Source organism: Netta rufina (assembly GCF_964035555.1).
Source record: "Netta rufina genome assembly, chromosome: 17".
Lineage (NCBI taxonomy): Eukaryota > Metazoa > Chordata > Aves > Anseriformes > Anatidae > Netta > Netta rufina.
The window spans coordinates 13,705,233-13,733,207 of NC_140141.1; the positions used below are offsets into that span (position 1 = coordinate 13,705,233).

Here is a 27,975-nt window from a genome sequence, read left to right on the forward strand (position 1 = left end):
AACAGTCTCATAAACATTTAATTGAACTCAGCCGGGAATTTAAGAAAAATGTACCTGAGGTACAGTATATTTGCCGTTATAGAATTAACTCGGCAGGACGGCGTATTTCCCTCTGTTGAAACTAGATTTGGAAAAGCGGCGACGTAAGTGACTAACAAGAAAGGAAGCTAATTAGGCACAAAGACGAATCGCAGCCCCTGACCTGGGGCTCTTCTCGTTTCTCCCTCGCACGGGCGCTACCGGGGGGCTGTGGGGGCCCCGGCGCAGGAGGATGCTCGGGGTCTCGAGGTGCTTATAAAAAGCAAGCGCTGAGCGCTCGGCGCCGAGATGCTGGCGCTGGGATCGCAGCCCAGATGGGGGGAGATGTGGTTTTTTGTTGCCTTTTTTTTTTTTTTTTTTTTCCTAAAATATGGGAAAAAATAGAAGACAAGAAAAAAAAAAAAAAAAGAGTAATTCCAAAATAGATCTCGGCGGAGGCTGTTTGCTGAGCTTGGGGGGGTGGATTTTCTGCTTTGGACATGGGATGGAGGAAAAGCAAGAGCGTTGCAGGGGGTGCTCGCTGGAGGGGCTGGGTCCCGCGCATCGTGCCTGGGGTTTCTCCACCCGGTGTGACCCCGGTGCAGGGATGCTCAGCGCCCACCCTACTGCTCCATGCTGGGAGCTTCCCCGGCAGCTCCGGCTGATTTCGGGTGTGGTGCCCGACCCCAAGAAGGGCAAGGAGGGCGAGGGAGGTTTGGCACCTCGGGGTGCCTCTCCTCCTCCCGGTGCTGTGGTGCTGTCTCGTCGGGGGCCGCTCGCTGCCTTCCTCTAATGTGCTTAGATGGAAACCCCCGGGGAGATGTCGGTACTCCGAGCTTGCCAGCAGCGACACATTAGGATCTGTCATCTGCTGAGCATTACCTTATTTTAAATCTGTCTCTTTGGAGCTACGTAACTGCATAAGAAAATATTAAAGTAAACAATAACTGGATTTACACAAATGCGGCTGATTTCCATATTTTTCATCACTTCATTTTATTACTCAGTTTACTGATATGCTCATTTATTTATAGGGCAATCCAGTATTGATTCATTCCAATGCACTATGCATAAACACATAAAAGAGAGTGATAACAATAGGAATACATTTCCAGTCTTTTAAATACTGCATTTTTTCCGATAGTCTTCATTAGATCCGCTACGCGAAGATGAGCTATGTCCTTCGGGGCGCCTCAGCCCGTCCCTCACCCAAGTGCCTTCGGATTTATGGTGGCAGAGGTGACACCAGGGTGTGATTCCCAGCCTGGTCCGGCTGCTTTCCTCCCCCCAGGTGTTTTTCTGGGCGGGTTTTGGGGGAATTTATCCTAAAAGGTGGATTGTGCTCCCTTCAGTTCCATGTTTCTTTGCCAGGTAGGGCAGGATGGACACCAAATTCTCCTTCACCTCCCTGCCCATCTCTTTGGCCCCAGCCTGTCCTCGCGGAGGGCAGGAGGGATTATTTCCTTTCCTAGCCCATGGGGATGGATGTTGTCCCTTTGTCACACGGTGTGTTTGGGCCGATAACCCCAGATGGAGCCAGAGGCACCAGGAGGCCGATGCTCGCTCATCACACGTGGTCCTTGCGTTGGCATCTCCATGCAGATGGAGGCACGAGCCCACCCCAGGAGCTCACATCCTGTGGCCGCGGGGCCCTGGGGGATTTTTTCCCCCTTTTTTTTTTTTTTTCCCTCTTTTTATTTATTTTTTTTATTTATTTATTTTCAAACTGCACTTCTCGGCGCGCTCCCCATGAATATTTACCAGGGAGAGCGGAGCGCTCCATCATCGGAGTCATGGGAAGGAGCCCATAAAAACGCGGTGATGAATGGCAAGAGTTCCCCCTCTATTCCTTCTTGTAAATGGGAAGAAAAAAATCATTTTGAAATATTAACCTGCGTTGCGTTGGATGGGCTTTTTCTGCTGTTTCTCCCTGCCATTTCCGAACTCAGCTCATATACATTTAGGCTCCTGCACCCTTCCTATATGATTTCTTTCTCAAGGAAGGAGAAGTGGGGGCCAGGAGGGAGAGTGAAAGAAGGCATAAATTGTACCCGCGGAGAATAAAACAGGCTTTTGTTTTTCGTCCTGATTAGATAAAGGCCAGTTTATTTCTCTGGCGGAGAATCACAAAAAGCTGCCCGTGATGGCAGTTTAATGGCAACAGCTTGAAACGGACCAAGTTTGAATATCCTTGCGACGGAGAAAAGAGCAAAGCGAAAGCCCTGCTAATTACAAAAGTTGCTTTATGAAAGATAATTCAAAGCAATAATTTAGCAAACATAATCAAGTAGCGCAGATGGGGATTTTGATGAATAGTTTGCAACATGCAATTAGCAGCTCTTGCAGTTACATATCATTAACCCTCAGAGCACAAAAATTATTTTCTCATTATTAGATGAAAAGGTAAAATTAAGCTGACTAGACAGTAAAGGAACAAACTACAATTAATTACCTTCATTTATTACAGTCATTATTTTAAACTTTTTTTTTCTTTTTTTTTTTTTAAATTCTGATAGATAGATGAAAACATCTAAATTAAAAGTTTTGTTCTGCTAAATTGGAGGTGAAACTTCGCGGTGCCCGCACCAGGGCACGCTGCTCTCCCGTGGGGCGGACACTGCGTCCCCAGCCCAAGGTGGTTTGGGGTGAGTGGCACCAAAATCCATCTGGCTGTGAGCAGAAACCCTTGGATCACCTCAGTTCTGCCCCAATCTTGTGCATCCTGCCTTGCCTGAATGCCCGATGATGCTATTTTAAGTCCCCTTGCCCCTCTCTTCCACCAACATGAACCTTGCAAGGTTCATTTTTTTTTTACAGAGGCAGTTCCTCACCCCCACCATGAGCCGCCCTGCATGTTTTGCATATTTTTACGAGAAAATATCTCTTGTAAATACGGGAATAAACCCATCCGGCCACGTATTTCTTGCCCGAACTGCTTGGTATCAGCCCGCTCTCCGGAGCCGCCTTCGGTTCGCTCTGCAGCCCCTCGCTTCGGCGCGTGCGTTGGGAGCAGATGGTTTACAGTCGCCAACTGTCAGTAAACGCGCTGAAAAAATAAATTTGGGAAAAAAAAAAATCTAAACTTGGCAGTGAAAAAAAAAAATATATATATATAAAATTATGTCAGTGAAAATGCAAAACATTTCTGAAATGTTTTCGCCTCTCGCTCCATTGGGAATAGAGGTTGGGACTCAGCTGGAGATGGCTCGGGGGCTCCGAGCGGCCAATTTGGCATCCCAGAAGTGGTGATGGAGGTGCAGAAGTTGAAGACCATGGGCAAAGTCTCTCCACGAGATTCCCCAGCCCTGCCAAACATCCATGAGGATGGTGGCACCGTCCAGTGCACCCACGGCCAGCAACAGCAAAGGCTGGCATGGGAAAAGGGGGGAAAATAATTCCATCGAGATTAACGTCCTCTGAGTCCGCTCTCAGGAACTTTGCCAAAGCATCATTGAACTCGTCAGGAAGTGTTACAACAAAATTAAGAACCAACAGCAATTTTCTTTCATTCGGTATCCCATGCTTTATAAAGTAAATTATTAATGCATTTTTTTTCTCAGTTAAGCAGTTATTTGCAGCAGTCTCGGTATATTTCTCATTAGAAATAACATCATCTGAAGAACTTATATTGATTCCTTTTTTTTTTTTTTTTTTTTAATCTGCGAATCATGAACGTGAGCAACATATTTATATGACGTTCCCTATAACTAGAATTCTCGGGCTTTATTTTTATATTATTGATCTTTTTTGACGTGAATTGCTTTTCGGCCTTGCAAAAATGTTGTAAGCTTTCTTCCCTTGGAGAAATGGGCTGGAGCAGAGGGAATGATGGCTTGGGTGGGCACGCAAGGGGTGCGCGAGCGATGGGATCGAGGAGCCCGTCCAAGGCCAGCTCCTTACCACCTCTGCCCATCCTCCCACTCTTCCCATTTTCCCTTGACTTCTTTACCAATCAGCAAAAAAAAATAAAAAAATAAAAAAAAAAAAAAGAGAGAGAAGAAAATAGCTTGAATGTATTTTTTCATCAGTTTTCTTCAATGTTTGGGGTCTCTGCCGCTGCTTTCTCCCCCGACAGCTGTTCCTCCTCGCTTAGAAAGAGCTCATTTGTGTTTTACTGCCACGAGTATTTAGATGGAAATAACCAACTACTTATCCCGCACTTGATCTCGGGGATGCGAGAATGAAGGCGCGCCGGTGCGCTGCGAGCCCCGCGCACGTGGGGAGGAGGCGCGCGGCCGGGCTGGGGAGTTTCGCCGTCGTGTCAGTCAATTATAATAATATTTCTGCTTCCAAATGTTTAAAAAGTTGGCTTCGTAAGGTATAATCATGGCACAGAGGCCAGCCTGACAATAGTAATTAATTAGGCTATTACGCATTCTCCAGTGATAATTGCTTTGCTGGAAAGTCACCAGCCATGAAAAAGAGCCGGCGCGGGAACGTCATCCATCAAGCGCCGCCGCTCCCGCGCCGCGCCTCACCTTGAGCCCGCGTGCTGCGGAGGGAAACGGGGGGAAAAGAGAGAAATTAATGAGAATCGATGCGTAATGCGGAGGCAGAGCTCTCTCAGCGTTGTGCAGGCTGCGGGGCTGAGCATCGCTCCCCTCGTCTCTTTTTTTGGAGGGTGCCCTCCACTTCTGGCAGGGGTTGACCTCAACGTCTGTCCTGCGGGAGCAGAGATTTGGGGGCTTTTCTGCAATACCCAGCAGCTTGATTTGGGGGCCGATGCCCCCGAGGATGCTTTTTTGGGGATTTATTCATCTCCACATGATGATCACAGGCAGCTTCAGGACTATGGTTAGCTGTCCCTGAGTGGGACCCAGCACGTTGAGCATCTCTGGAGAGGTTCGATCGTGCTGCTAAAATCCCCACTGCAGCCTGGTATTTTGGGGAATTATCCCTATTTGTGAAAGGCGAAAGCTTTACCAATCGTAGCTGACATTTCCTGAAGTTCAGTAGGACACATAAAGAGCAGAGCCGATGCCTGGCTCAAAATCTATCAGCCGTGGTGGGCTTGTTGCTAGCGAATAACCCTGGTGATCTGAGCTGGAAGGTGCCAGCCTCATCCCAAACCCAGCCCATGGGATGGGCGGCCCCAGAAGGTGGTGTGGGTTTTGTGCCCAAATGTGTAATTTTGGGGCTGATGAAATGAATGCTGAGGTTATTGAGTGGCTGCAGCGCAAATTCAAGATTTCCCTGGAAACTGTCCAAACGATTCGCTTTGATGAAAGCGTTTTCAAGTGGTTTGGGCAGGTTTGGGGTCCCAAAACGATGTTTTGATTGGATGTTTGCCTCCGTGTGGTAGTTTTATGGAGGAAACCAAACCTGAAATGAAACAAAACGCTCCAATTCAGGATGAGCAAAATCTCCAAGAGCAGCTGGGCCTTTTTGAACTCCTCATTCCTGCAGCTCCGACTGAGCTGCTCGGCCCTCCGCAGAGAAGCTGAGGCAGTGGCAGCATGTCAGAGATCCCCCTTCGCCAACGCTTTGTGTCTATAAAGTGACTTCGGGAATAAAATCCCAATGGGAACAGCCCAAACTGACCCATCTCAGCCTCCTGGCAGACCCCTCCATCCAGCGAGGTGAGCGCAATGCTCTCCCCTTGCCCTGCTCGACGTCTTCCCCCTGCTCTCCGCAGCTTTATTGTTACGATTTCAAGGCACCCGAAGCCAAGTTTTGGAGTGGAATGCTGAAGCGAGCCCCCAAATTCCTCCTCTGCATTGAGCACGGTGGTGGGAAAGTCAGTTTGTGTGTGAGATGCTAAAAAAAAAGCTGGCCTTATACAATTTTAACAACAGAAAAATGATCTTTGTGCTCCAGTGCTCCGCGAGCTTGGAAGGAGAAGGCAGCTCTGCTCAGGTGGCTGGTGAATTACAAATGAGCGGCTTGCTTTTGTTTTGAGTGACAAGCAATTTAAATGCAGCCTGGTGTGGCACGCTGCAAGCTCTGCGAGCAAGAAGGGTGCAAAAAAAGCTGCCCTCGGCCTTGGTTGTGGTCGGGAGCCGCGTTTGGGCTTTGGGGACTTTTGGGGCTGGGAGCATCTCTGCTGGGGTCACCTCCACTGCTGGCTCTTGAGGGCAGCGGGGACGTTGTGGCCGTGGAGATCTCCTCGTCCCACCGGGGCCGTGCCCTGTCCTCTGCTGGATGGGCACAGAGTGGGGTGGGGTGCCACAGCAGTGGCACCGTGACCTTGGGGGTGGCAGGGACAGGGGGACGTGGGCGAGGAGATGTCCTGGTCCTGGTCCTGATGTGTGGGGACATCACGAGCATCGCCCTGGCCCCACTGTGCCAGGGATGGCTGTGGGCCGGATCCGTCCCAGCAAGCACAATAACAGGCAGAAATCTTATTTCTTATTTAAGCGCCGGCATTAAATTATAATTTTCATTTACTCAGAGCGCATCAATGATTTAAAGTGGCGTGACATTACAACGGCGCGAGGAGTTTGGCCACAGGCAGCGAGCGGCTGCGCGGTGCGGAGCGGGCGCAGGGCGGGCGTCCCCGGTCCTGCAGCATGTGCGGCCGTGCAGGATGCGACCCGGGCTCTGTCCTTATCCCTCTCGCTCACAAAACTTGCCTCTGAGCACGCAGCCTCTGGCCCAGCAGAGCCGTTCCCTCCTCCAGCCCCATCTCTCACCGCCCTTTTCCATCTCCCCGCAGGTGATTGCACTTAGTAAGAGGAGCAAGGAGGCTGAGACGGCTTTCCTGAGTGTGTACAAGCAATTAATCGAAGCTCCAGGTAAGGAACGCGGTGGCGACCTGGCTGCGTAGCGAGTAGCGTGCGACCCACCGGCAGCCTCGTGCCCGGAGAGGAGCCAGCACCGAGGACTGGGACACGGCACCCGTCCCCGTCCCCGTCCCCGTCCCCGGGGCGGCTGGCAGCGCAGACGTCCGCTTTTGCATGTTGCTCTGGAAATCCCAGCCGAAGAGACAAGTGGAAACATCTTTTGCCATCGCTGTGTTTCAGCCCCTGAGCCAAATGCATCTTGACATTAGAAAAGGAATACATTTGCTCAGCCCTTGTAATAACACTGCGGCTATCCCCAGTTGTCTTTTCGACGGTAAGTTCACCGAAACCGCGGAGCTCCGGCTCGCGGCGCAGCTCCTGGCACCGTCCGCGCCGCGCCTCCGGCTTTCGGGGGCTGGAGCCCCCCCAGGGGCACCTCCAAAAGCCTCGGGAGGGGGAAACTGAGGTGCAGGGCTTGTCTTGGAAGAGCCTGTGCTAGGGCTAGCTGGTGCCAGGAGCCCTCCCTGCTGCTGCCATGGCCTCTGCTGGCTCCCCGTGGGCAGCCGCGGGGTCTCAGCTGCGGTGAGCACCGAGTGTCCCCGGCACGGGGACCCCCGCGCCAGCCCCAGCTCCGAGGATGGAGAGCTTCAAACCGCCGAAGATGTGCAGAAGGGCTCCTGCAGGGCCACTAATTCATTTCCCAGACATTTAGGAATAACAAAATGTTTTAATGATTTCTTAGGGGAATTAGGGAGACATATTTTTGTCCTCATTAAATTTTATCCTGTGCTACGAGAACCAAATGTCAGCTCGCTTTCCAGAACCCCGTAATCTTCCCTCCCCGTGCCCACCTCGTGCCCACACACCCGTGCACACCCCGACACTTCCCCCTGTGGTCTCGGCACCTCCATCTCCCCTGCACCCCTGAGGCTTCCAGCTGCCCCCTGCTCCCTTCTGCCCTCCCTGCACCTCCTGGGCCCCGAGGTCCCCCTCCTGTCATTTTGTCCCCGTCCGTCACACGTCCGCGTGTCTCTCGACAGGCGAACTCTTTGTGGAACACTTTACAAGCACCACATAAGTCCTGATTCGACATTTTTTGCTTTGAATGGCTGCTGTCAACACAAATCTCTGGCAGAGACTGTAACGGAGCCTGATTGCTCAGCAAGTATTTTGATAAGTGAGCTGGCTGTGTGTCTGTAATTACGGGAGAAAACCGTAAATCTTTGGGATATTGTTCACACAGATGTGGCGTGAAGGGAAGGGGGGGGAAGCAGTAAAATGTGTTAAAAGCATAATTAATGTCATTGTTGTTGGGGATGATTTGATTTAAGCCTGACTTTGACTCGGGGAGGGTTTCGTAGGGCTCTGCTGGAGCAGGTCGGGACGCGGTGGCACGAGAGGTGCCACCTTGTGCCGGCACCAGCGGTGCACCAGTGGCACACCGCGGGTGGGGAGGCACCAGGGATGCACCTGGACACACTGGAGCTGCACCACGGTTGCACGTGGATGCCTTGAGCTCTTCCCAGTGTCGTGGCAGCTGCGCAGGGCAGATGCCACCCTTTGTCCCCCGGTACGAGACCTCTGCCAGACGAGCAGCCAGGGCGCAGGGACGAGATGCAGGTCCCTGGGGACGCGGGGGCTGCTGCACCGTGGGGTTGTGCATGTGCAGGGGAAGGTGTCGAGCACCTCAGATCCCTCCCAGCACACCCACCCTGTCCTCTGGGTGTCTTCAGCTGCTGTGGCGGTGGGGTGCTGTAGAGGGACCGGGTTGGGACCCCCCAGCAGCCACCAAAGGCCCCCTTGGCGCCAGGGCTGGGCACACAGGAGAGTCCCCTGCCCACCGCCCCGAATCCCTGCTGCAGCACTGCTGCAGGTGCCAAACAGCATCCAATAACGCCAGCTAGTGGCAAGACTTATTACATATACATCAATTTATGTTAATATATATATGGGGAGAGCGCGTAGGGTGGCACCGCAAGCCAGCCCGGGCAGGGGGCTCAGCTTGGTGGCAGGGATTTTGCTGGAGCTGGGTGCCGCAGGGCTTGGCGAGTTGGCTGTGCCAATTGTCACCCGCTGTGCCACTCGTCACCTGGCTGTGCCACCGGGGTACCACGTCAGAGCAGGGTGTCTGGTGGCACGAGCATGGCACGAGCTTGGCCTCCGCTGCGGGCAGCCCCGTGCCGATCCCAAAACCTCACGTGGGGCTGTGGGGGACGGCGAGGGCGAGGGCAGCGCTTTCCCAAGGGCTGGGCAGCGGCGCAGTAGCACGATTTAATTAATCCAGGCGGGCATTTTGCATCACGGAGGTCAGAGCTGATGAGGAAAGCGGAGGTGGAGCGCCGCTTGCTCTGCTCCAAGCCCTGCTCCCAGCGCAGTCCCGGGGTGGCAGCTCCGAGCGGGGCGCTGGCGGAGCGTGCGGCTTGGTCGCGGCAGGGAAAACGCTGACCCCAGCAAAATTCCCCGGCGCTTTATTGCTCGCCTGAGCTGCTCCGGGATTATTTCTCATTACGGAGGCGAGAGGAGTTGTCGGTGTGGATCGCGTCGGGGCCTGCCCCAGCGTTTATCGGCCGCTCGGTGTGCTGGCGCGCGGCCTCCTGCGGGTGCCCCGGCTCGGGGGGAGCCCGGGGGAGGGCCCCCAGCCCCGCTGCTGTGGGTGTAATTACCCAGATCGTTAGCTCGTGTACTTACAGACGTTATTAATGGCTGTGAGAGCATCCAGCCCGGTTCGGGGCCGTGCTGCTCAGCCTCACCTGCCGTCCTCCGCAGCTCGCAGCGATGGAGGGGCCGTTCCCCAGAGCTCACGGGCAGGTTTTCCCCGGTGCTTGCGGTTCCTCGGATGTCAAAGCAGTTGGATGGGCACCGAGCCATGGCTCCTGCTCCCAGAAAGCATCCCAGGAGGGAGGATGCTGGGGGTGCTGGTCCCACACCCCACGGCAGTGATGGGTCGGGGGTCTCCAAGCCCCATCTCTGCGAGGAGCACCCGTGGCACTTGCTGTCCTGCTGCCTGCGTCCATACCGGGTGCTAAAAGGGATGATTGCAGGCCCAATCCCATATCTTTGGGGCAGCCTCACCCCAAAAACATCTGGTGCAACCCCAGAGCAGCCCAAATCCCATGGCGGGGAGCCTGGCCCCTCCGTCCAGCACCACTGCCATCTCAGCCAGGCAATCACTTGGCGGAGCCACCGTCTGTCCCCGCTCACAGCAGAGGCAGCTACACGTTGGGTTTTTTTCCCTCCCTGTTATTAAGTTTTACCCTTGGACGCCTGCCACGCGTGTGCGCCGTGCAGTAGCACACCCAGCTCCGTCCCACTTCCCTGTTTATCTAACTTTGTGACCCTGGAGAATTCCAATCTATTTCCTTTCCTCTCTTTTTCATAAAAAAATTTAAAAAAAGCACCCCAAACCTATATTAACCTGGCTCAATAGGAGGCATTTTCTTGAACTTATTAAAAAATCCAGACTTGTAAATTAATTTGTTCATGTTGTACAATGGCAGTGCAGATGGACTCATTAGCATGCACACAACAAATAATTATAGATGAATTTTTAGCTGGCCTGCTTAATGGGCTTGCTGGGTTAATTATGTCAATGTATAATTACATCAGCCCTGGGAGACATAATGGCACACCCTGCTGAGCAGACACTAGCTAATGATGGTGTAATGCTGACAGAGGGAAGACATACGGCTCTGAAAGCACCTGCTTACCTCGGCACAAACTGCCATTGTCTGCACCCAAACTGGGGGGGACCGGGGCCACTGGGGCCGTGGGTGCCACCGTGTTTGGGGACGAGAAGCTGGGATGCGACCCTGCTGGCGCTCGGTCCTTTGGGGGCTTTGGGGTGGTGATGCGGAGCATGGGGTGACACATGGTGGCACGTGGGGTGGCGCATGGGGTGGCATGCGAGGGCTCTGTCCCTGTTTGTAAGCAGGCTGCAGATGGCTGCTGCCCTTGGGATTTGGGGACAAAGAGAGTGACACCCACGTCCCCATGGCCACGAGGGTGGGATGGGGACAGTGGTGGCCGTCCCCCGGCCCTGACCACCAGCCCTGTCGCCCGCAGACCCCGCTCCTGTGCTGGAGGCTGCGCGGAGCCTGGAGGACCGCCTGCAGCAGCTCCAGCGCCTTGAGCCCGAAAATCCACCCCTGAAGGAGCTCGGCCGCCCCTGGAAGAAGCACCTGGAGCTCCTCGGCACCAAAGGTACCCCCAGCACCAGCTTCCTCTGCCCCCCGTGCCCACCCCACAGCAGTCTGAAACGTGTCCCCCCCCCGCAGAGCAGAGAGAGGGGACGTCGCCGGGGTCCGGGCTCGCAGCGGCCGAGACCACGCTCCCCGGCGTCGACAGCAAAACCCTTTTGGCAGAAGCCTTGCTGCAGAGAAATGAGGCAGAAAAACAAAAGTACGTGAGTATTTGCGACGGGGCCCCCAGATGGCATTTAGGGGTACCGGGGGTGTCCGGCTGTCCTCACCTCTGCCTATTTCCCCCCACACCTCCATCGCTGCCTGGGTTGAATGAGGGCACTCATGGTGTCCATCTGTCTGTCCGTCCCCTCTTCCAGGCGGTTGTGGTGTATGATATGTGGTTGTGCTTGGTGAAACCGCGTAAACCCTGGCCGGTGGGCGAACCTCATTAAAAGGCCTTTTAATTTTGAGGCTCCCGGCTTTCCCGGCAGCGCGTTTAGCGGCGCTTCATTGCTATTCCTTCACACGCCGCGCCCGTAACAAACGAGGAATCTTTAAACCCTAAATTGCCGAGCTCTCCGAGTAAGTTCCTGGCAAGTGCAGGCTATAAATAATGCAGAATAACTTTTCCCTGATTGCTTCCCCCCTCAAATTAATGACGGGAGGGGGTGGGTTTCGGCACAGGAGCGTTTCCACCTTCCTCCTGCCTCGGCTCCTCATCAGGGGACACCGAGCGGGGTCAGCACGGTGCCAGCCCCCGCGGGGCTGCACTCCAATATGCAGTTTTCCACCCAAAATGAATTTTTACCACCGAACCCCTTAAAATGAAAGGGCAAGGTGGGCTGGGGCAGGCGCTGACACCCTTCTCTCCGCAGGGGGCTGCAGGAAGCCCAGCTCACCCTGGCTGCGCGCCTGGGGGAAGCAGAGGAGAAGATCAAGGTGCTCCACTCAGGTAGGGAGGACGGGCTGGGGGGACCCGGCCGGCCACGGCATCCTGAAGCCCCCAGCCCGCTTCTCACCCCCTCATCTCCTCTCTTTTTGCCTGCTGCCAGCGCTGAAGGCGACGCAGACGGAGCTGCTGGAGCTGCGGTGTAAATACGACGAGGAGGCTGCCTCCAAGTGAGTCGCTGGGTGCTGAGGGGCACCAAGTGACCGCAGGAGCACCCCAAGCGGTGGTCACTCCCTGAACCTGCCACGTGTCCGAGCCCGTATCGTGCAAGGGCTTTGGCTGGCCACGGATTTGATGTCCTTCACCTCTGGGCCGGCATCCACGTGCCAGCTGATGCCTCTTGCTTCTCCCTGCAGGGCAGACGAAGTAGCCATGATCATGACGAACCTTGAAAAAGCCAACCAGGTGAGCCGGGAGCCCTCCTGAATTTCCAGCGAGTGCAGAGCAAATACCTCATTTCCCTCCTGCTGCGCCCACCCATGCACCCCAAAAATCCCAGTGACCTTTATGCTGGTGCCAGAAAATGGCACAACGGTGGCCAGGCTCCAGTTGGGCTCCCCAAAACTGGGGGGGTCCCAGCAAAGAGGGGCTCTGCTTCCCTCTGCACAGCGGCTCCCCCAAAGCGGGCTGGACCCTCTGCCCCATTCTGGGGGGAATTGAGCTGTGGTTGAGCACCCAGCCAGGGGCTGGGATGTGTGGATGTGGGTGCTGGGACTCCGTTCTGCCCCAGAGGAGGGATGAGGTGTGGGGCACCCACCCTGACGTGCTTTCTGCTCTCTTGCAGCGTGCGGAGGTGGCGCAGCGAGAGGTGGAGAGCCTGAGGGAGCAGCTGGCGGCCGTCAACAGCTCCCTGCGCCTGGCCTGCTGCTCCCCGCAGGGTGCTGCCGGGGTGAGGAGCACCCATCGTGGCCATGAGCACCCATGGGCGCTCATGAGCACCCACCATGTGTTGAATCAGCCCAGGAGCAAAGCGGGAGGGATCCGGGCATTTTTCCACCACTGGGGCTGTGGGGTTTTAGCGTTGGGAATGCCTTACCCGTGGGACCTGCGTCACAGGGAGGGGAATTTGCACCCCCGTAGCGTTGAGCAGAACATGGGCAACCTTTAAGGGCAGAGGAAGGGTTCATCCCACCCCACACCAGCCACAGACCCGTGTCCCCGCGTCGGGTGGCCGGGAGCTGACGGTGTCCCCTCTCCCGGCAGGACAAAGTGAACTATTCCATGTGCTCAGGGTCGAGGCTGGAGGCAGCTCTGGCTGCCAAGGACCGGGAGATCCTGCGGCTCCTGAAGGACGTCCAGCACCTCCAGAGCTCGCTGCAGGAGCTGGAGGAATCCTCCGCCAACCAGATCGCCGAGCTGGAGGGGCAGCTGGCCGCCAAGAACGAAGCCATCGAGGTGCGTGCGCGGACCCTTGGGTGGTCTTGAGGGTGGGCGCCAGCCATGGCCAGCCTTGCACCCACCGTGTCTCCTCCGCAGAAGCTGGAGGAGAAGCTGCAGGCGCAGGCGGACTATGAGGAGATCAAGACGGAGCTGAGGTAGGGCTGCTCCCGTGGCCGGGCGGCGCGAGGCCACGTCCTCCGCCTCACCGCCCCTCGTTTTTCTCCCCCAGCATCCTGAAGGCCATGAAGGTGGCGTCCGCCAGCTGCAGCCTTCCCCAGGCAAGTGCCGCGGGGCGGTGGCGTGTGCCAGGAGGCCGTGGGGCACCCGCCGGCCCCACCGCAGCCCCGCCGCCCCGGCCCACCGCCGCTTTGCTCCTTGCAGAGCATGTCGAAGCCGGAGGAGGCCGCCCTGCTGCTGGGGAAGGAGGCTTTCTACCCGCCGCAGAAGTACCTGCTGGAGAAGCCCGGCCTGATGGCCAGCGCTGGTAGGGTAACGGCGGCCACGCGATGCCTTGGGCGCCGTAAGTCGTGGGATCATGGAGGTTGGTTAGGTTGGGAAACACCCTGAAGCTCACCGAGCCCAAGCACCAACCTAATACCACCACGTCCACCACTAGGCCATGTCCCCGTGTGCCACAGCCCCTCATCGTTTTGGTTTTCTGTGTTGGGGTCCAGAGGTAGACCGTGGCCAGCTGCTTGTTGTGTGTCCTTGTGGACCCAGACGTGGCACGGGCAGGCTGCCGTGGCCAAGTTTATGATGTTCACCACAGCTTGCCCACCACGGCACCCCCAGGAATGAGGATGGTGGGATCAGATCCTGCCCCGGTGACCAGAAAGAGCCTGGGGATGGGATAATACGGGGGCCATCTGGGGGCCAGCCGGCGGGACTATAGTGCGTGTCTGTCTCTCTCGTTCATCTCTAGAGGAGGATCCCTCTGAAGACGAGTCGGGGAAGGACCCGCTGGGCATGGAGCAGCCGTTCCCGTCCCCCCAGCAGCTCCCACAGGCCCCGGCGGACGAGCCAGCCTCCCCTGCTCCCCTCCCATCCCTTCCCGGCCCCGGCCTGGCCCCCGAGGGCCCCCGGACGTTCCCGCTGTCCCCCTTCCCGGGGGGCGAGCGGCTCCCGGGGGACACGCTGCTCCCCAAGCCCCCCCCGCTGCAGCCACCCCCCTACAAAAGCGAGGGTGCCGGGGGGGGGCTGCCCTTCCCCACCGCTTTCTTTGGGGCCAAAAGCAGCGCCGTGCCCCCTGTCCCCGTGCCGCCCGCCGCCAGCCCCCCCGTTGAGCCCACCGAGGGCGGCGGGGGCAGCTCGGCCGACGAGGAGCAGCTGGATACGGCCGACATCGCCTTCCAGGTGAAGGAGCAGCTGCTGAAGCACAACATTGGGCAGCGGGTCTTCGGGCACTACGTGCTGGGGCTGTCGCAGGGCTCCGTCAGCGAGATCCTGGCCCGGCCCAAGCCCTGGCGCAAGCTGACGGTGAAGGGCAAGGAGCCGTTCATCAAGATGAAGCAGTTCCTCTCCGACGAGCAGAACGTGCTGGCCCTGAGGACTATCCAGGTGCGCCAGAGAGGTGAGTGGTGGGGTGGCCCCGCACACCGGGTCCTGCCCCGCTTGTCCCAGCAGCACCCAAGGGTGCCCCGTGCCACTGTGGGATCACCCAGCCCAGTTCCCTGGTGAGACAGGAGGTGACACTGCATGGAGTCACCCCCAAAATGCAGGGTTTGTCCCCAGGGGTCCCCAGGAGCTGCTTGCTATGGGATGGGGACCCTTTGGGATTGCCCCGGCAAGCGGCAGCGATGCACAACGACCCGTTGTGGAAGGTGCACCCCCAGACGTGCTTCACTCCTTTATTCTGACAAGTGCCATTTAATTATTCATTAGGCTGTTTCATGGCCTATGAATCGATGTGTGGCGGAATATTTTGTTAAAATAATGAAGTTTTAGCGCTGTGGGACTGCGGTGAAATAATGGCAGTGGCTCCTCACCCCATCTCAGAGATGCTCTGGGTGGTGGCAGTGGCATCGGGTCCCTCGGGTCCTCAGCCAGGAGGTGTGAGCTGGTGGCAGGGGCTGGCAACTAATCGGGACCGGTGTTTTTTTCTTAAAACCAACATCCCTAAAAATAACTGAACACGGGTAGCAGTAAATACTTCCTGACATACGAGCGGAGCTTGTAAAACCAGCGCCGGTGACAAATCTGTTGTCATGCCTCTTTGATCAGGTAGCATCACGCCGCGGATCAGAACGCCAGAAACAGGCTCCGACGATGCCATCAAAAACATCCTGGAGCAGGCGAAGAAGGAGATCGAGTCGCAGAAGGGAGGTGGGTTCTGTCTGCTCGAGGAGATGTCAGGAGTGTTCAGGGCACAAAACAGCCGGGCATCCTGCCCCAGACAGGGCTGGGACCCTGGAGTAGGTGCCCTGGGCTTGTGGATGCTTCCTAGCTGCTCCCATTGGCACACTGGGTGCTGGCAGGGCCAAAAATGAGCTTTCTGGGGCATTTGTCCCAGTGCCATCCGTAGAGAAGATTTGGGAGAGGGTATAAAGAAATCCTGGTAAATATTGTCATGAGCGTGAGCTGCGTGAGCCCCCGGTGCCCTGAACGCAGTGGTTTTGGAAAAGGGCTTTCCGAAACTTTGGGCCTAACCTTTCCCTCCCCCTTCCCCGAAACAGATGATTAAATGAGAAAGCACAATCCATATGGCATGAGGAATCATTAAAGCAGCTGTGCTCACAGTCAATTACAAGAAATGAAATACATTAAAACAGGTAGTCTGCTGAGAAAGCAGAATCCCGGAGAATTAAATTAGACAGGAATGGTGGAAAAACAGGCAGGGAAAACAAACATGTTTGTCTATTGCCATCGTTGGTAATGGGATTTATTTTGCAATTGTCAAAATGGAATCCCACTTAGATACAGGAGTGTCACAGCATTCGCTTCGCTGGATGCCGCCATCCAGGTTTATAATCTGTGCTTGTAAAATCCCTTTTCTCATGTATTTTGAATTCTGGCAGCCTTTTGATACAAAGTCCTACAAGAAAGAGAAGCTGTTGCCTTTAGCATCAAATCCAGGTTTGGGTGGGGTGGGGGACGTGGCTGGTGGCTGTCCCCAGTGGTCCCACAGCCATCCTGTCCCCTCCAGCAAGGTGTCATCTTCCCACCCAGCCTGACAATTTCCATGCTTGCCGTGCTCTGCGAAAGCCGTTCTGTTATTAAGCAAAGGCAGAGGAAGGAAATGCAATTAACAGCCCATCCTGCAAGAGTTTTAATGGGATTAAAAAAGCAGCAAGGAAAGAAATCCCACGTAGGCACAGCGCAGTGACAGTGGCCTGGGTGTCGCTGATGCTCTGGCTCAGTTTTCTGAAGCAGCTTTTGCTCGTGCTCTTGTCCAGCGCTGTGACAGCGAGCGGCCAAGCCCTCAGCTGATGATGCTCCACCAGCATCTGGTGATGTCCCCATCCCCAGAGCTGCTCCCAGGAGAAGGGGAGGGCTCCATAAACCCAATTAAAGCAGGGGAGACCGAGGCAGGAGGGTTCTGGACAGAGCACAGCCAAGACCTTTTGCATTCCAGGGAGCTACCCTTAAAATTTCAAACCCCTCTCTCCCTCCATCAGACCCTAGCCCAGCACCTCCATCTCCCCCACCGAGCGCTGCGCCTTGGGGCCCCCCTCACTCCCTTTCCTTGCAGGTGAGCCCAAAAACCCTTCGGCGTCTCAAGCGGTGGCCAACGGGGCGGGCGGCAGCAGCTCGGAGGATGCCATCAAGAGCATCCTGGAGCAGGCACGGCGGGAGATGCAGGCGCAGCAGCAGGCGCTGCTGGAGATGGAGGCGGGGGGCAGCGGGCGCCCCGGGGGCACGCCGCCCACCGAGCGCTCCACGCTGGCCGCCGTCAGCCAGAACATCGTCCCGGCGTACGTCAAGCAGGAGGAGGGGAGCGGGGCCAGCCCCGGCCCCCCGCAGACGCCCTTGGCCGTCCTCTCGCCCGCCGCCTTCGTGCAGAGCATCATCCGCAAGGTGAAGTCGGAGATCGGCGACGCCGGCTCCTATTTCGACCAGCACTGGGCATCGGAGCGCAGCCTGCTCAGCCGGCCCTACACCTCCGTCTCGCCTTCGCTCTCCTCCTCTTCCTCGAGCTACTCCGGCATGGCCAACGGCCGGGGTTGGCCGCGGGGAGAGCCCGGTGAGAGTGGAGCCAACGAGGACGAGGTGCCGCCGGCCGAGGATGAGCCCCACCGGCTGACGGAGATGAAGACGGAGGGCACGGGCACGGAGCCAGCAGCTGGTGGAAGGCTGTCCTACTACCCCGCCTACGTGCCACGCACCCTGAAGCCCACCGTGCCGCCGCTGACGCCGGAGCAGTACGAGATGTACATGTACAGGGAGGTGGACACGCTGGAGCTGACCCGGCAGGTCAAGGAGAAGTTGGCCAAGAACGGCATCTGCCAGAGGATCTTCGGAGAGAAGGTAGCAGCTCAGGGAATGGGGTCTGGTGTCCCCTCTTTGGGGTGGGGGGTCTCCCCTTTAGTGCCCGGGGGTGGTTGATGTCCTCCACCACCTCCTGCCAGGGTCCCCGCAGTGCCCCAGTGGGTCCCCTCGGTGGATGCTGAGTCCTCAGTGCCCAGCCCAACCCCAAACAGTCTCCTGGTGGCCAGGGCGCCCTGTCCTGTTCGGTGGGGACGATGGCAGCAGCCCCTCGGGTAACCCTGTGCCGTGCCCAGGTGCTGGGCCTGTCCCAGGGCAGCGTGAGCGACATGCTGTCGCGGCCCAAACCGTGGAGCAAGCTGACGCAGAAGGGCCGGGAGCCTTTCATCCGCATGCAGCTCTGGCTGACGGACCAGCTGGGACAAGGCATCAGCCAGCAGCCAACCCCCTCCCAGGGTAAGTGCCACCGCCACCACGTCCCTTGCTCCTCAAACACCCCTCTGACGTTGGCATCCTAATGCAGCAGGGTTTTGTTGAACCCCAACCCCATTGCTGGCAGCTGCCCCGTGCCACCCACAGCCCCCCAGCACCCACAGCCCGCATCCCACCAGCATCGGGGGGTGGTGTTCATCTGTCTCTCCAAAGCCGCCCCCCCGACTCACCCAACTCATTCCAAACCCCCTTAATTAGTATGTTCGGCAAGGTAGGGCTGCTGCTCAGATCCTTCAAATGTTATTTTGTCAGAAACGGGTTTTGAAAGTCATCAAAAAAAAAAAAAAAAACAAAAAAAAAAAACACACAACAAAAATCCTTGGCTTTGTGCCTGGAATAAAGCAGTAGCTGGGTTTTTATTTTAATGTTGTGTTTTCTCTCTTTAATTATTCCACCGCCGCTTCCTACTTGGCCGTCGATGCTGGCGAGGCTCTGCTGGCTTTCCCCCTTTCAGGATTAATAAATAATAATAATAAATGAATAATAAAGATAACCTTTACATTCCCGCTGCCGTCCTCTCCCTTGACCCATGCCAATGCCCACTCCATCATCAGGGTGGGACGTGGGTTTGGGTAGCGGGTCCCGCCGGTGCCACTAACCCATCCTCTCCCGGTGCCTCGCAGCCAGCCCCGCCGAGCCCCAGCCATCCCCCTCGCCGCCCCCCAGCCCCACCGAGCACGAGAAGGGCTCGCAGGAGCCCCTCACCCTCGCCCTGGAGAGCAGCAAGGAGAACCAGCAGCCCGAGAGCAGGGCGGCGCCGGGCAAGGCGCACCCCAACAGCCAGGGCCCCGTGGGCATCCAGGAGATCGTCGCCATGTCCCCCGAGCTGGACACCTACTCCATCACCAAGAAGGTCAAGGAGGTGCTGACGGACAACAATTTAGGTGCGGGAGGCGCCGGGTGCAGCGCTGTCATCCCCTTTATCTGGCTGTTTTTCTGGCGAGGCCGGGGCGTTCGGGTGCTCGGCAGGGGTGGCGGGGTCCGTCCCGCGCTAACCGCCTCTGCTTCTCCTCCGCCAGGCCAGCGGCTGTTTGGGGAGAGCATCCTGGGCCTGACGCAGGGCTCGGTGTCCGATCTCCTCTCCAGGCCCAAGCCGTGGCACAAGCTGAGCCTGAAGGGGAGGGAGCCCTTCGTCCGCATGCAGCTCTGGCTCAACGACCCCCACAACGTCGAAAAGCTGCGCGACATGAAGAAGCTGGAGAAGAAAGGTGAGCGCGGGGGCCGGGCGGCGGCGGCGGAGAGGGGCGGCCGGGGGCGAGCGGCGTGCAGCTCCTTCTCCTTTCCTGCAGCCTACCTGAAGCGTCGCTACGGGTTGATGAGTGCTGGCTCAGACAGCGAGTCCCCCGGCGCCCGCTCCGAGTGTGCCAGCCCCGGTCTGCAGCCCCAAGACCTCAGCCTCCTGCAGATCAAGAAGCCGCGGGTGGTGCTGGCCCCCGAGGAGAAGGAAGCCTTGAAGAAAGCCTACCAGCTGGAGCCCTACCCGTCCCAGCAGACCATCGAGCTGCTCTCCTTCCAGCTCAACCTCAAGACCAACACCGTCATCAACTGGTTCCACAACTACAGGTAGGGTGCCGAGGGGACGTGCCCGGCGGGACGCGGTGGCACGGTGGCTGCTCCTCTTCCAGGAGAAGAGACGGGGGGACGCAGACCCACGTGGGGTCCCGTGGGTGCAGGATTGCAGCCAAAATGCTGCGGGCACCAGGCTTCGGTCTTGTAATGCCAATGGGTGCAGGGATCCTGAATTTTCCTCCACCAATCCCACACCGAGCTGTCGGTGGCCTGGGGGAGGTTTTAGTGCTGCGTGGAGGGGAGCAGCACAGTCTGAGGGGCTGTGCCCCCTGCCGCTGTATAACACAGCATTAAAAGGCATGTAAGCACTCACATTAAGTCCACTCAGCCTGCGTGTGTTGGTAAATATCTATAGGAGCTGGCTGAATTTTCTCACACAAAGCCACTGCTCATTGGGAAGACTCAGAGGAAAGCTTGGAAAATCAGGCTTTTTGGAGAAATACTGACTAACGTGGTTTTTTAAGCCTGTGACTTTTCCCCTCGTGTTGTTCCAGGGAAGTCACTCCTGCTCTCGGTGAACAAAAAAGCCCTGGAGTAGGTCTTCAAAAAATGATACGTATTAAAAAAAAAAAAAAAAAAAAAAGGTAGTGGAAAATGCGTGCAAAAGTATGTCAGCATGGAAGGCTGCGAGTTGGAAAGAGCCCAAAGTGTTGCAAAATAGTTTCCGCTTTCACGCGGCAGCACCGCGCTGTCACCAGAAGGGGTTGACGCAGGCAGGCGGGCGACGCCGTTTTGGCTTTCGAGCCTTTCACACATCGAGTGATTTGATTGACTCCCCCCCAAAAAATGTTTTAAAGGATGACAAGTCGGGGTTGTTATGTGTGCGGCGATGTTGTTGCGTTTTTCAAAGCGAAGCGTTCCTGGCTGGAGATGCTTTTTCCAACCGGGATGGATACTGATGCTCCGTGGTCGTGTCCCCGCAGGTCACGGATGCGCCGGGAGATGCTGGTGGAGGGCACGCAGGACAACGACACGGACCCGGAGCAGAGCAGTGGGGCAGCCAGCCTGGGGCGCAGGGCCTCGCACAGCCCCGACTCGGACACCGAGGACCGAAAACCCCTTTTCGAGGGGAGCGAGCACCCCTGCGCCGGCGAGGTGAAGGTGAAGGAGGAGCAAGGGGAGGCAGGTGGCTGGGGCCACCGGCGGGACTCGCGCAGCCCGGCCAGGGCAGCAGAAGGGACTGGGCCCCCGCAGGAAGAGCGAGGAGGAGCCCCCCGCGCCGCCGCCCCCAGCGCCGGCAGCCTCCCGCGGCGAGGAGGCCGTGCCGGGGCCTCCGGGGGTCCCCCACCGCCACCACCGCACCCCGACCCCGGTGGCTCCCAGTCGTCGACCAGTTCATCCCGCTGCAGCCTGGAGGTGTCCCCCAGTTCACCTTCGGCAGCCTCCTCGCCTGGCCTCGCCGGCTCGGCCTCACCAGGACCGTCCTCAGCCGGGCCGGTCTCACCGGCGTTGCCTCCGGCCCCCGGCCCCCGGCTCAGCACCAGCGTCCAGCGGCGCCACGAGAAGATGGCCAACCTCAACAACATCATCCACCGCCTGGAGCGGGCCGCCAACCGCGAGGAGGCCCTCGAGTGGGAGTTCTGAGCCGCCCCGCTGCCTTGGATATATGTATAAACACACACACACACATATATATATTTTGTTAAATTCAGCGCGCACCGAGAGGCGGACCCAGCGACGGAGGGGAGCGGCCGGTGGAAGGGGGACGCCCGCTACGAAGCTGCCCCCCGCTTTTGTTTTAAATGTGAAAAACTGGGAACAATTTTAGAAAAGAAAAGAAAAAAAAATATTTATAGACCTCTTTTAGATATTTTAATAAAAGGATACTTTGGAATTTATTAACAGCTTAAGCTGCTTTGATATTAAAGATAGCTATAAAATCAAGATGATGTAGCAGTCGTGTCATTAAATGTACACTGAAGTCTTGTAGTTTGCCACTGGATGAGATTAAAAAACAAACAAACAAAAAAAAATAAAACACAGAAAAGACTTATTGAGCAAAGCCATCAAGAAGCACTATGAGACTGACCAAATTTAATAAACTTTTGCATAGCGGTTTTCCACATCTGTCTGTAAGACACTGCATCGCTTCGGCCCCATCCAGAGACTGTGTTATAGTCCATGAAGACTCTAAATTGAAAACCTTGACGCCATCGAGTATGTATTTAGTTCTGGTGGTATGTTTTTGAAACCTTTGTAACCCAGAATGTCACGTGCAGTTGTATATGTTGTAGAAATGTCTGCAATAGCCTTCTTGAACAAGATGTAGCATGGTACGAACGCGGGCCCTCGCGCTTCCTCGAGTCAGCAGCCGGTGCCAGCCCCGAGCGAGGACAGCACCTGCCAGCCACTCCAAAAAAAAAAAGGCGGGGGGAATGCAAAAATGACCCAGACAAAACAAGCTGTCTCTAATTTTGGTGGAGAGAGATGGGAAGAGGTACTTGGGGGTGATGCCCAGGGCAGCTCTGGCTGGCTGGGGTGGCACCCGGGTGCCTGCGCTCTGCTGTCCTCCTTTTGGAAAAGGAAATCAAGAGGAGCCTCCGAGCCCCGCAGCTCCAGTGCTTGGGGACAAGCACTGAAAAAAGCCAGGACACCCCCTGCTCCGGGGCTGTCCCTGCACAACATCCAGCTTTGGGGGCTGAAGCACTTTTTTGGTTCGGAGGCTTAGGGCTGCGGGCAGGAGGAGCGTCCCCTCGCTGTGGCCGTGTCCCCAAGCAGTGGCTTTTTGCAGCATGGCTGGGGCGAGCCCTGGGGTTTCGAGCTGTGCTCCTGCCCTGCGCTTTGCTCGGGGCTGACCTGGTCAAAGCACGACGGTGCCTTGGCTTCCCAGCACTGACCCCGTGCAAAGCTGTAGGAGCGGCACGGTGGCACCCGCCAGCCACGCGCCACCAGATCGCTTCCCTGGGGCGCCCCCACCCCGCCGTCCCCGCTAACGAAATGCCTTTAAGAGAGGAGGGGTGGGTTGCGTTGGGTTGTTCTGTACTGTTTCCTGTCTGTTCAGTCTCTCGATGCATTTTGCAAGCGCCAAAACCCCGCCGTGCCACGCTCCGACCCCTCAGCCGGCACCCGTCAGAGACACCGGCAAAGCCCCGCGCGCCGTCGGGTGGGAGAGCTCGGTGCCAGGCCCCGAGGCTATGCATTGAATAGTTTTCCACTGTAGACATTTTTATCAGAATAGAAGGTATTTTTATACTCTGGTGGTCGTCACGGAGCGATTTTAAAAGCAGAACCCACTTGGCTCTCCAAAGGCAAGGCTCTGCAGGCACCGCAGCCCTGCCCGCACCGGCGCAAGCTTGCCCGAGGTGGCTCCTGCTGCTGCCACCGCGCTGCCGACGGTCGAGGCGTACCCATGGCCTACTGTTCTCCGTAGTGTGCTAGTGTTAGCTTTAGTGGAACGGGATTTGATGAAGCACTTAGGGATAGCCTTTCGAACACGGAAATCCTGTTGTACTAAACGCTAGTGGGACATACCGATCACATTTTGTTGGGCTCCTGTACTGTACTTCAAAAGTTTCTATGAGATCGACGAACTTTGTTAAAAATTTTGGAAGGAACAAGTTCTGTAAAGAGCCACTAAATACAGAAGTTGGATAAGACTCTGGCGTCGGGGTGTGTTTGTTCGTGGGACTGAGATGTGCGGTGTCGGCTCCCTCCGGGTCGCATCCCTGCTTTGGGTCTTGTGGCCATCCGCACCTCCCAGTGCTCTGGGGAAAAAAAAAGGGGGGTGTTAAATGGGGTCAGCCCAGCTCAGGGTGCAATCCTGCCCTGTGGCAGGATATCCCTGGCAGGGTTTTGCCCCGGCACAGCTCTGTTCCGGACCACGGCTGCTTTAGTTTCCATCAGGAGCCGCCTGACCCTACAGAGCTCAGCACCGCCTGGCGATTTTGTAGCTTCCGCCACGAGGCGGGGGTGTTTGCGTTTGATGAATTAATAAATCCATATGTTGCGTATCCGTTTAAGCTTGTTTGTCGGCTAACACGTCGGGAAGGATTTATTTTTAATGAATATCTGAATGGCTCGAGAAGCTCGGCCGGCTGCCATGGAAACTGCAGCCCTGCTCTGCAGCCGCCTGACGGGGCCACGGTCCCCAGCTGGATGCTGCGGGGGGGGGATCATCGCCCTGGATGCCCTCACAGCACCACTCTGAGCACCAAAACATGCGGCAGGATGGCAATGCCCAACCGGGAGCAGGACTAGGTGAGATCTTGAGCCTGGCTGGCTTTCTGCCTCCGTTTCCCCAAAAGGACCCCTCCCAGGATTGCTGCAAGACCCGACGTGAGCAAGGAGCTGGGGATGTGCGTGCGGCTGGGGCAGGGGCACGGGGTTGTGTTGGCCCCTTGCACGGCAGCAGGTCCTGGTCCCTGTGTGACACCGCCACCAGCACAGCGAGGGGACAGGAAAGATGTCCCTTCCCTGGCTCAGTCATCTGGCTGGGGACATCCCACCAAGGGGACCCCCAAACCGGTTGGTATCACGCAGTGCTGCGCACAAATTGGGGCTCGGAGGGGTTTTAGCACCAGCAGCACGCTCTGAGGCAGCCGGTGCCTAATGAAGCCAGGAGCTAATGGAGATATTTGACTGGGAGGGTTCGGATTATTGGAAAAAAAATAAATTCTGCGGCTTGTTTGCAGACAATCTGTCTTCCATCCGATGACTCTTCTGCTTCTGCCCAAGCTGGCAACGCTGCAGTGATTTGTGTGTGAAGATAGCAGCGGGGACGGCTGGCTGCTTCATCCCCATCCTCGCCGGCACACCTGCCAAGCCACAGCCACACGGATTTATAATCTTCTGGCCTCTGCCATGCAAGTCCTGTCCCTCCAAAGGCAATCGCTGCTGCAGCTTGGATGGGCGAGGTGATGTGCTTGCTACCAGCAGCTTCTGGGGGCGTCCCGTCCCGTCCCGTCCCGTCCCGTCCCGTCCCGTCCCATCCCATCCCATCCCATCCCATCCCATCCCATCCCATCCCCATCCCCATCCCCATCCCCATCCCCATCCCCATCCCCATCCCCATCCCTGCAGGCAAGGACATTGGCCTCGTCCTCCTGGGGTGACAGCACCCTGCCTGGCCCCGTGGACACAGCAGGGACAGGAGGGGGGGTGTTAAACCCGCTGGTTAATTCCCACCTGAGCCAAACGCGCAAATGAGAATCAGAGTTAGGAAGGAAATTCTGAAACTGTTTATTGTAGGATAAACACGAGCCAGTTCTGGGAAGGCAGAGGGAGAGCAAGACGGAGCCACCCAGCCAAACCCCAGGTGCTGCCGGTGCTTCTTCCCCCAGAAAACCTGGAGAGGAGGGGATTCAGCAGAGGCAGCACAGGAGGAGCTGGTGAAACGCCCGGCTGCAGGGTGTCACCCTGCCCCTGTGCCCGTGGTGTCGGTGCTGGTACAGACCACAGGGGGAACAGCAGAGAAACGTCTGCAGGAGACCCCCAAACCGCCAGCGGTGGCCGCGCTCTGCTTTGGCACATGAATCACTCGGCACCCTCCACCGCTGACACATACGTTCCTGTTCGGTGCCGTGATGCTTCCCCTTTGTCAGCCAGCCCACGGATGATGCCCTGCCCTGAAATATCCGTCCCGAAGCCCTGAGGGACGTGGCCGGGAGCACGGTGAAGCTGAGCAGCAGGACCCCGGTTCCTGCGGGGCTGCCGGCAGCGCACGAGTCCCCGGGTGGCACCGGCTGCGTGGTGGCCGCTGCGAGCTGTGGTGTCACTGGGGAAGGCCTGCGTGCGCCCATGTTTTCGTTCTTCAAACCACATCCTGCCAGAGCTTAGGGATGCAAGGGAGCTCATCTGAGATCAGGGAAGGCGGCACAGCCCCCCCCGGCAGCGAAACACCCATCCGAACCCTCCCCAAAATCCTCACGGGTGCATAACCCCCTGCCGGAGCACCGGGAGCTCCCAGCAGACCCAGTTTCCAAATGAAATCCGCAGGGGCTGCGCACCCCAGGTGGCACCGAGGGCACAGGGCGGGCTGCCAGGGCCCGACCACGTCTCAGGGCTGGTGGTCGCGCTGCCTCTCCAGCCAGTCCCGCCGCAGCCGGGCCACCTCCCGGCCGTACCGCTCGTGGAGCCGGCAGAAATTGGAGGAGCTCTCGGTTGTGGCAGCCCCGGCGCTGCCTGGCTCGCTGCTGGACGCCCGCCTGCGCGGTGGCAACGGTGGCGGCCGCGGGTTGGTGTCATCATCGCTGCCGTCACAGCTGGTGGCATCGGGCAGCCGGTCGGTGCCTGGAGTGTTGTTCCACACCGCGCAGCCGTTCTCCTTCGGCGGCACGGCGGGCAGAGCTGGAAGCCTCTCCGGGGATTGCTCCGTCCCCGAGGGCTGCGGCTTCCAGGCAGCGGGAGCGTGCCGGCAGCACGGGCGGCCGGCGGCCAGTCCGCAGCGCATCTCCTCCAGCTGCTTCTCCAGCTCCCGCACCACCAGGCGCATGTAGTCGAAGCTGGCCCGCGACAGCGACTTCACCCACGACTCCATGGCCGCCTGGCTCTCGGCCGCCAGCACGTAGGTGCGGGATTTGGTGCCGCCGAAGCGGATGGCGAAGGCGAACTCCTCGGCCGAGTCGCAGAGCTCCACCGTGCAGCCCTCCAGCACGATGACGCCCACCGGCTCGCGGCTCTCGCGCTCCTCGAAGTAGAAGAGCATGTTGCCCTTCAGCACGAACCAGCGCCGGTGGTAGGCCGTGTGCCGCTCGCCCCGCTTGTAGAGGAAGCCGGCGTTGTCGGCGGGGGAGTCGCAGGTGGCGTAAAACGCCAGGCTCCGCTCGTTCAGCTTCATGGCTCCGCGCCCTGCGGGGAGGAGAGAGCCCGGGGTTGCGCGTTCATAATCCGACGGCTTGTTTTGTTCCTGGTGGCCTTGGCACCCAGGAAATGGAGCCGGGATAATAACGCCGCGGCCACGTTAACCCCCCGCTGCGGCCGGCGGGTGCTGCCGGCTGGGGGCTCCCCGGGGAGGGGTTCCCCCTACCTGAACGTTTTCCCATGGAGGAGCCCCGGGCAGGGCTGGCCCCGCTGTCCCACGTCCCCTGGTGCAGGTGACCTTATCGCCGTGTTTGCCTTGCGTCGTGGCGCTCCTCCCTGCCGCACACGGGGAGGGTTTATGGCCCGCGCCCCAGATCCGGCTCACCGGGGACCGTGTCACCCAGGGCAAGGCCCCCCCCTCCTCACGTCCCCCTCGCCAGCCACTTCTTTCCACCCACCTGGACCACACGGGCACGGCTCTGCCTCTAGCTCCGGGCTCCTGCTGCCACCAGCATCAGCGACACAGGAGCACTGGGTGTGGGGCCGGCGGCTGGCACGGGGCTGGCACCTCGCTGTCCCCCCAGCCTGGACACCCTCGGTGGCACCTCGCTGTCCCCCAGGGCTCGGCACCCTTGGAGCACCCCCAGTGGAGCACCCGGTGGATCCAGGCGAGGATCAGTGCTCGTTTCCACCCGGCCCCACCGTGGGGTTTGGGGAGCGAGCGGGTGCCCCTTCCCCGGCTGCTGGGGGCACCCCTGGGGACCCCAAAAATCCCGGGCACCTTTGGGGACGGCGGGGGCGCTCCCCTCCTGGGCGGCACCGGCACCGGGACGGCCCCGGCCGAGCCCCACCACGGCTTCCCCAGCCCCGGGCGCTCCGGTTCCCGCTCCGGTTCCCGCTCCGGTTCCCGCTCCGGTTCCCGCTCCGGTTCGGTTCGGCGCCGCCCCCGCCTCCAGCCCCGTCCCGGCTCCGCCCGCTCCGGTCCCCCCCGGCCACCTTTTGTCCTCGGCTCCCCGGGCTCCGGCGCGGCTCGGGCCGGCCCCGCAGGCGGAGCGCTGCCTCCCGGCTCCTCCTCCTCCTCCTCCTCCTTCTTCTTCTCCTCTTTCTCCTCCTCCTCCTCCACCGCCCCTCGCCACGGCCCTGGCTGGGGACCCGGGTTGGCCCCAGCCCTCGGGGGGGCCTGGCGAGGGGCACAAATGCAGACCTGGGAGGCGCACACGCAGGGGTGGATGCATGGATGGGTGCATGGATGGATGTGTGCGTGGGTGCAGGGATGCATTGGTGCACGGATGGATGGATGGATGGATGGATGGATGGATGGATGGATGGATGGATGGATGGATGGATGGATGGATGTGTGTGTGTACGGATGCACGCATGGATGTGTGGGTGGGTGGATGCAGGGGTGCACAGATGCACGGACGGATGCACAGGTGGAAAACCAGCAGCTCAGTGCTGACAGCGCTGAGTTTTTGAGCCAGCTTTTTGGTGTGTGCGCCCAGGA

The 27,975-nt window shown here is 58.2% G+C and overlaps 2 protein-coding genes across 2 annotated transcripts; one reads left to right on the plus strand and one right to left on the minus strand.

Annotated features, from left to right (window-relative positions):
- Positions 1 to 6,914: 6,914 nt before the first annotated feature.
- On the plus strand, positions 6,915 to 21,317 carry CUX2 (cut like homeobox 2; the record flags this gene model as incomplete). Its single annotated transcript, XM_084297363.1, has 19 exons — positions 6,915 to 7,074; positions 10,803 to 10,940; positions 11,015 to 11,138; positions 11,797 to 11,873; positions 11,974 to 12,040; positions 12,227 to 12,275; positions 12,655 to 12,759; positions 13,074 to 13,265; positions 13,347 to 13,405; positions 13,480 to 13,528; positions 13,632 to 13,734; positions 14,173 to 14,824; positions 15,475 to 15,572; positions 16,939 to 17,714; positions 17,969 to 18,128; positions 18,788 to 19,048; positions 19,184 to 19,372; positions 19,454 to 19,727; positions 20,657 to 21,317. The coding sequence occupies 19 exons, from the start codon at positions 6,915 to 6,917 to the stop codon at positions 21,315 to 21,317; spliced, it is 4,194 nt and encodes a 1,397-aa protein (XP_084153489.1).
- Positions 21,318 to 25,728: 4,411 nt separating this feature from the next.
- Positions 25,729 to 26,821, minus strand: PHETA1 (PH domain containing endocytic trafficking adaptor 1; the record flags this gene model as incomplete). Its single annotated transcript, XM_084297273.1, has 2 exons — positions 26,698 to 26,821; positions 25,729 to 26,519 (listed from the first exon to the last, which is right to left on the minus strand). Exons 1-2 carry the CDS (start codon positions 26,711 to 26,713, stop codon positions 25,729 to 25,731), a joined length of 807 nt encoding a protein of 268 aa, XP_084153399.1. The 5' UTR covers positions 26,714 to 26,821.
- Between the last annotated feature and the right edge of the window lie 1,154 nt (positions 26,822 to 27,975).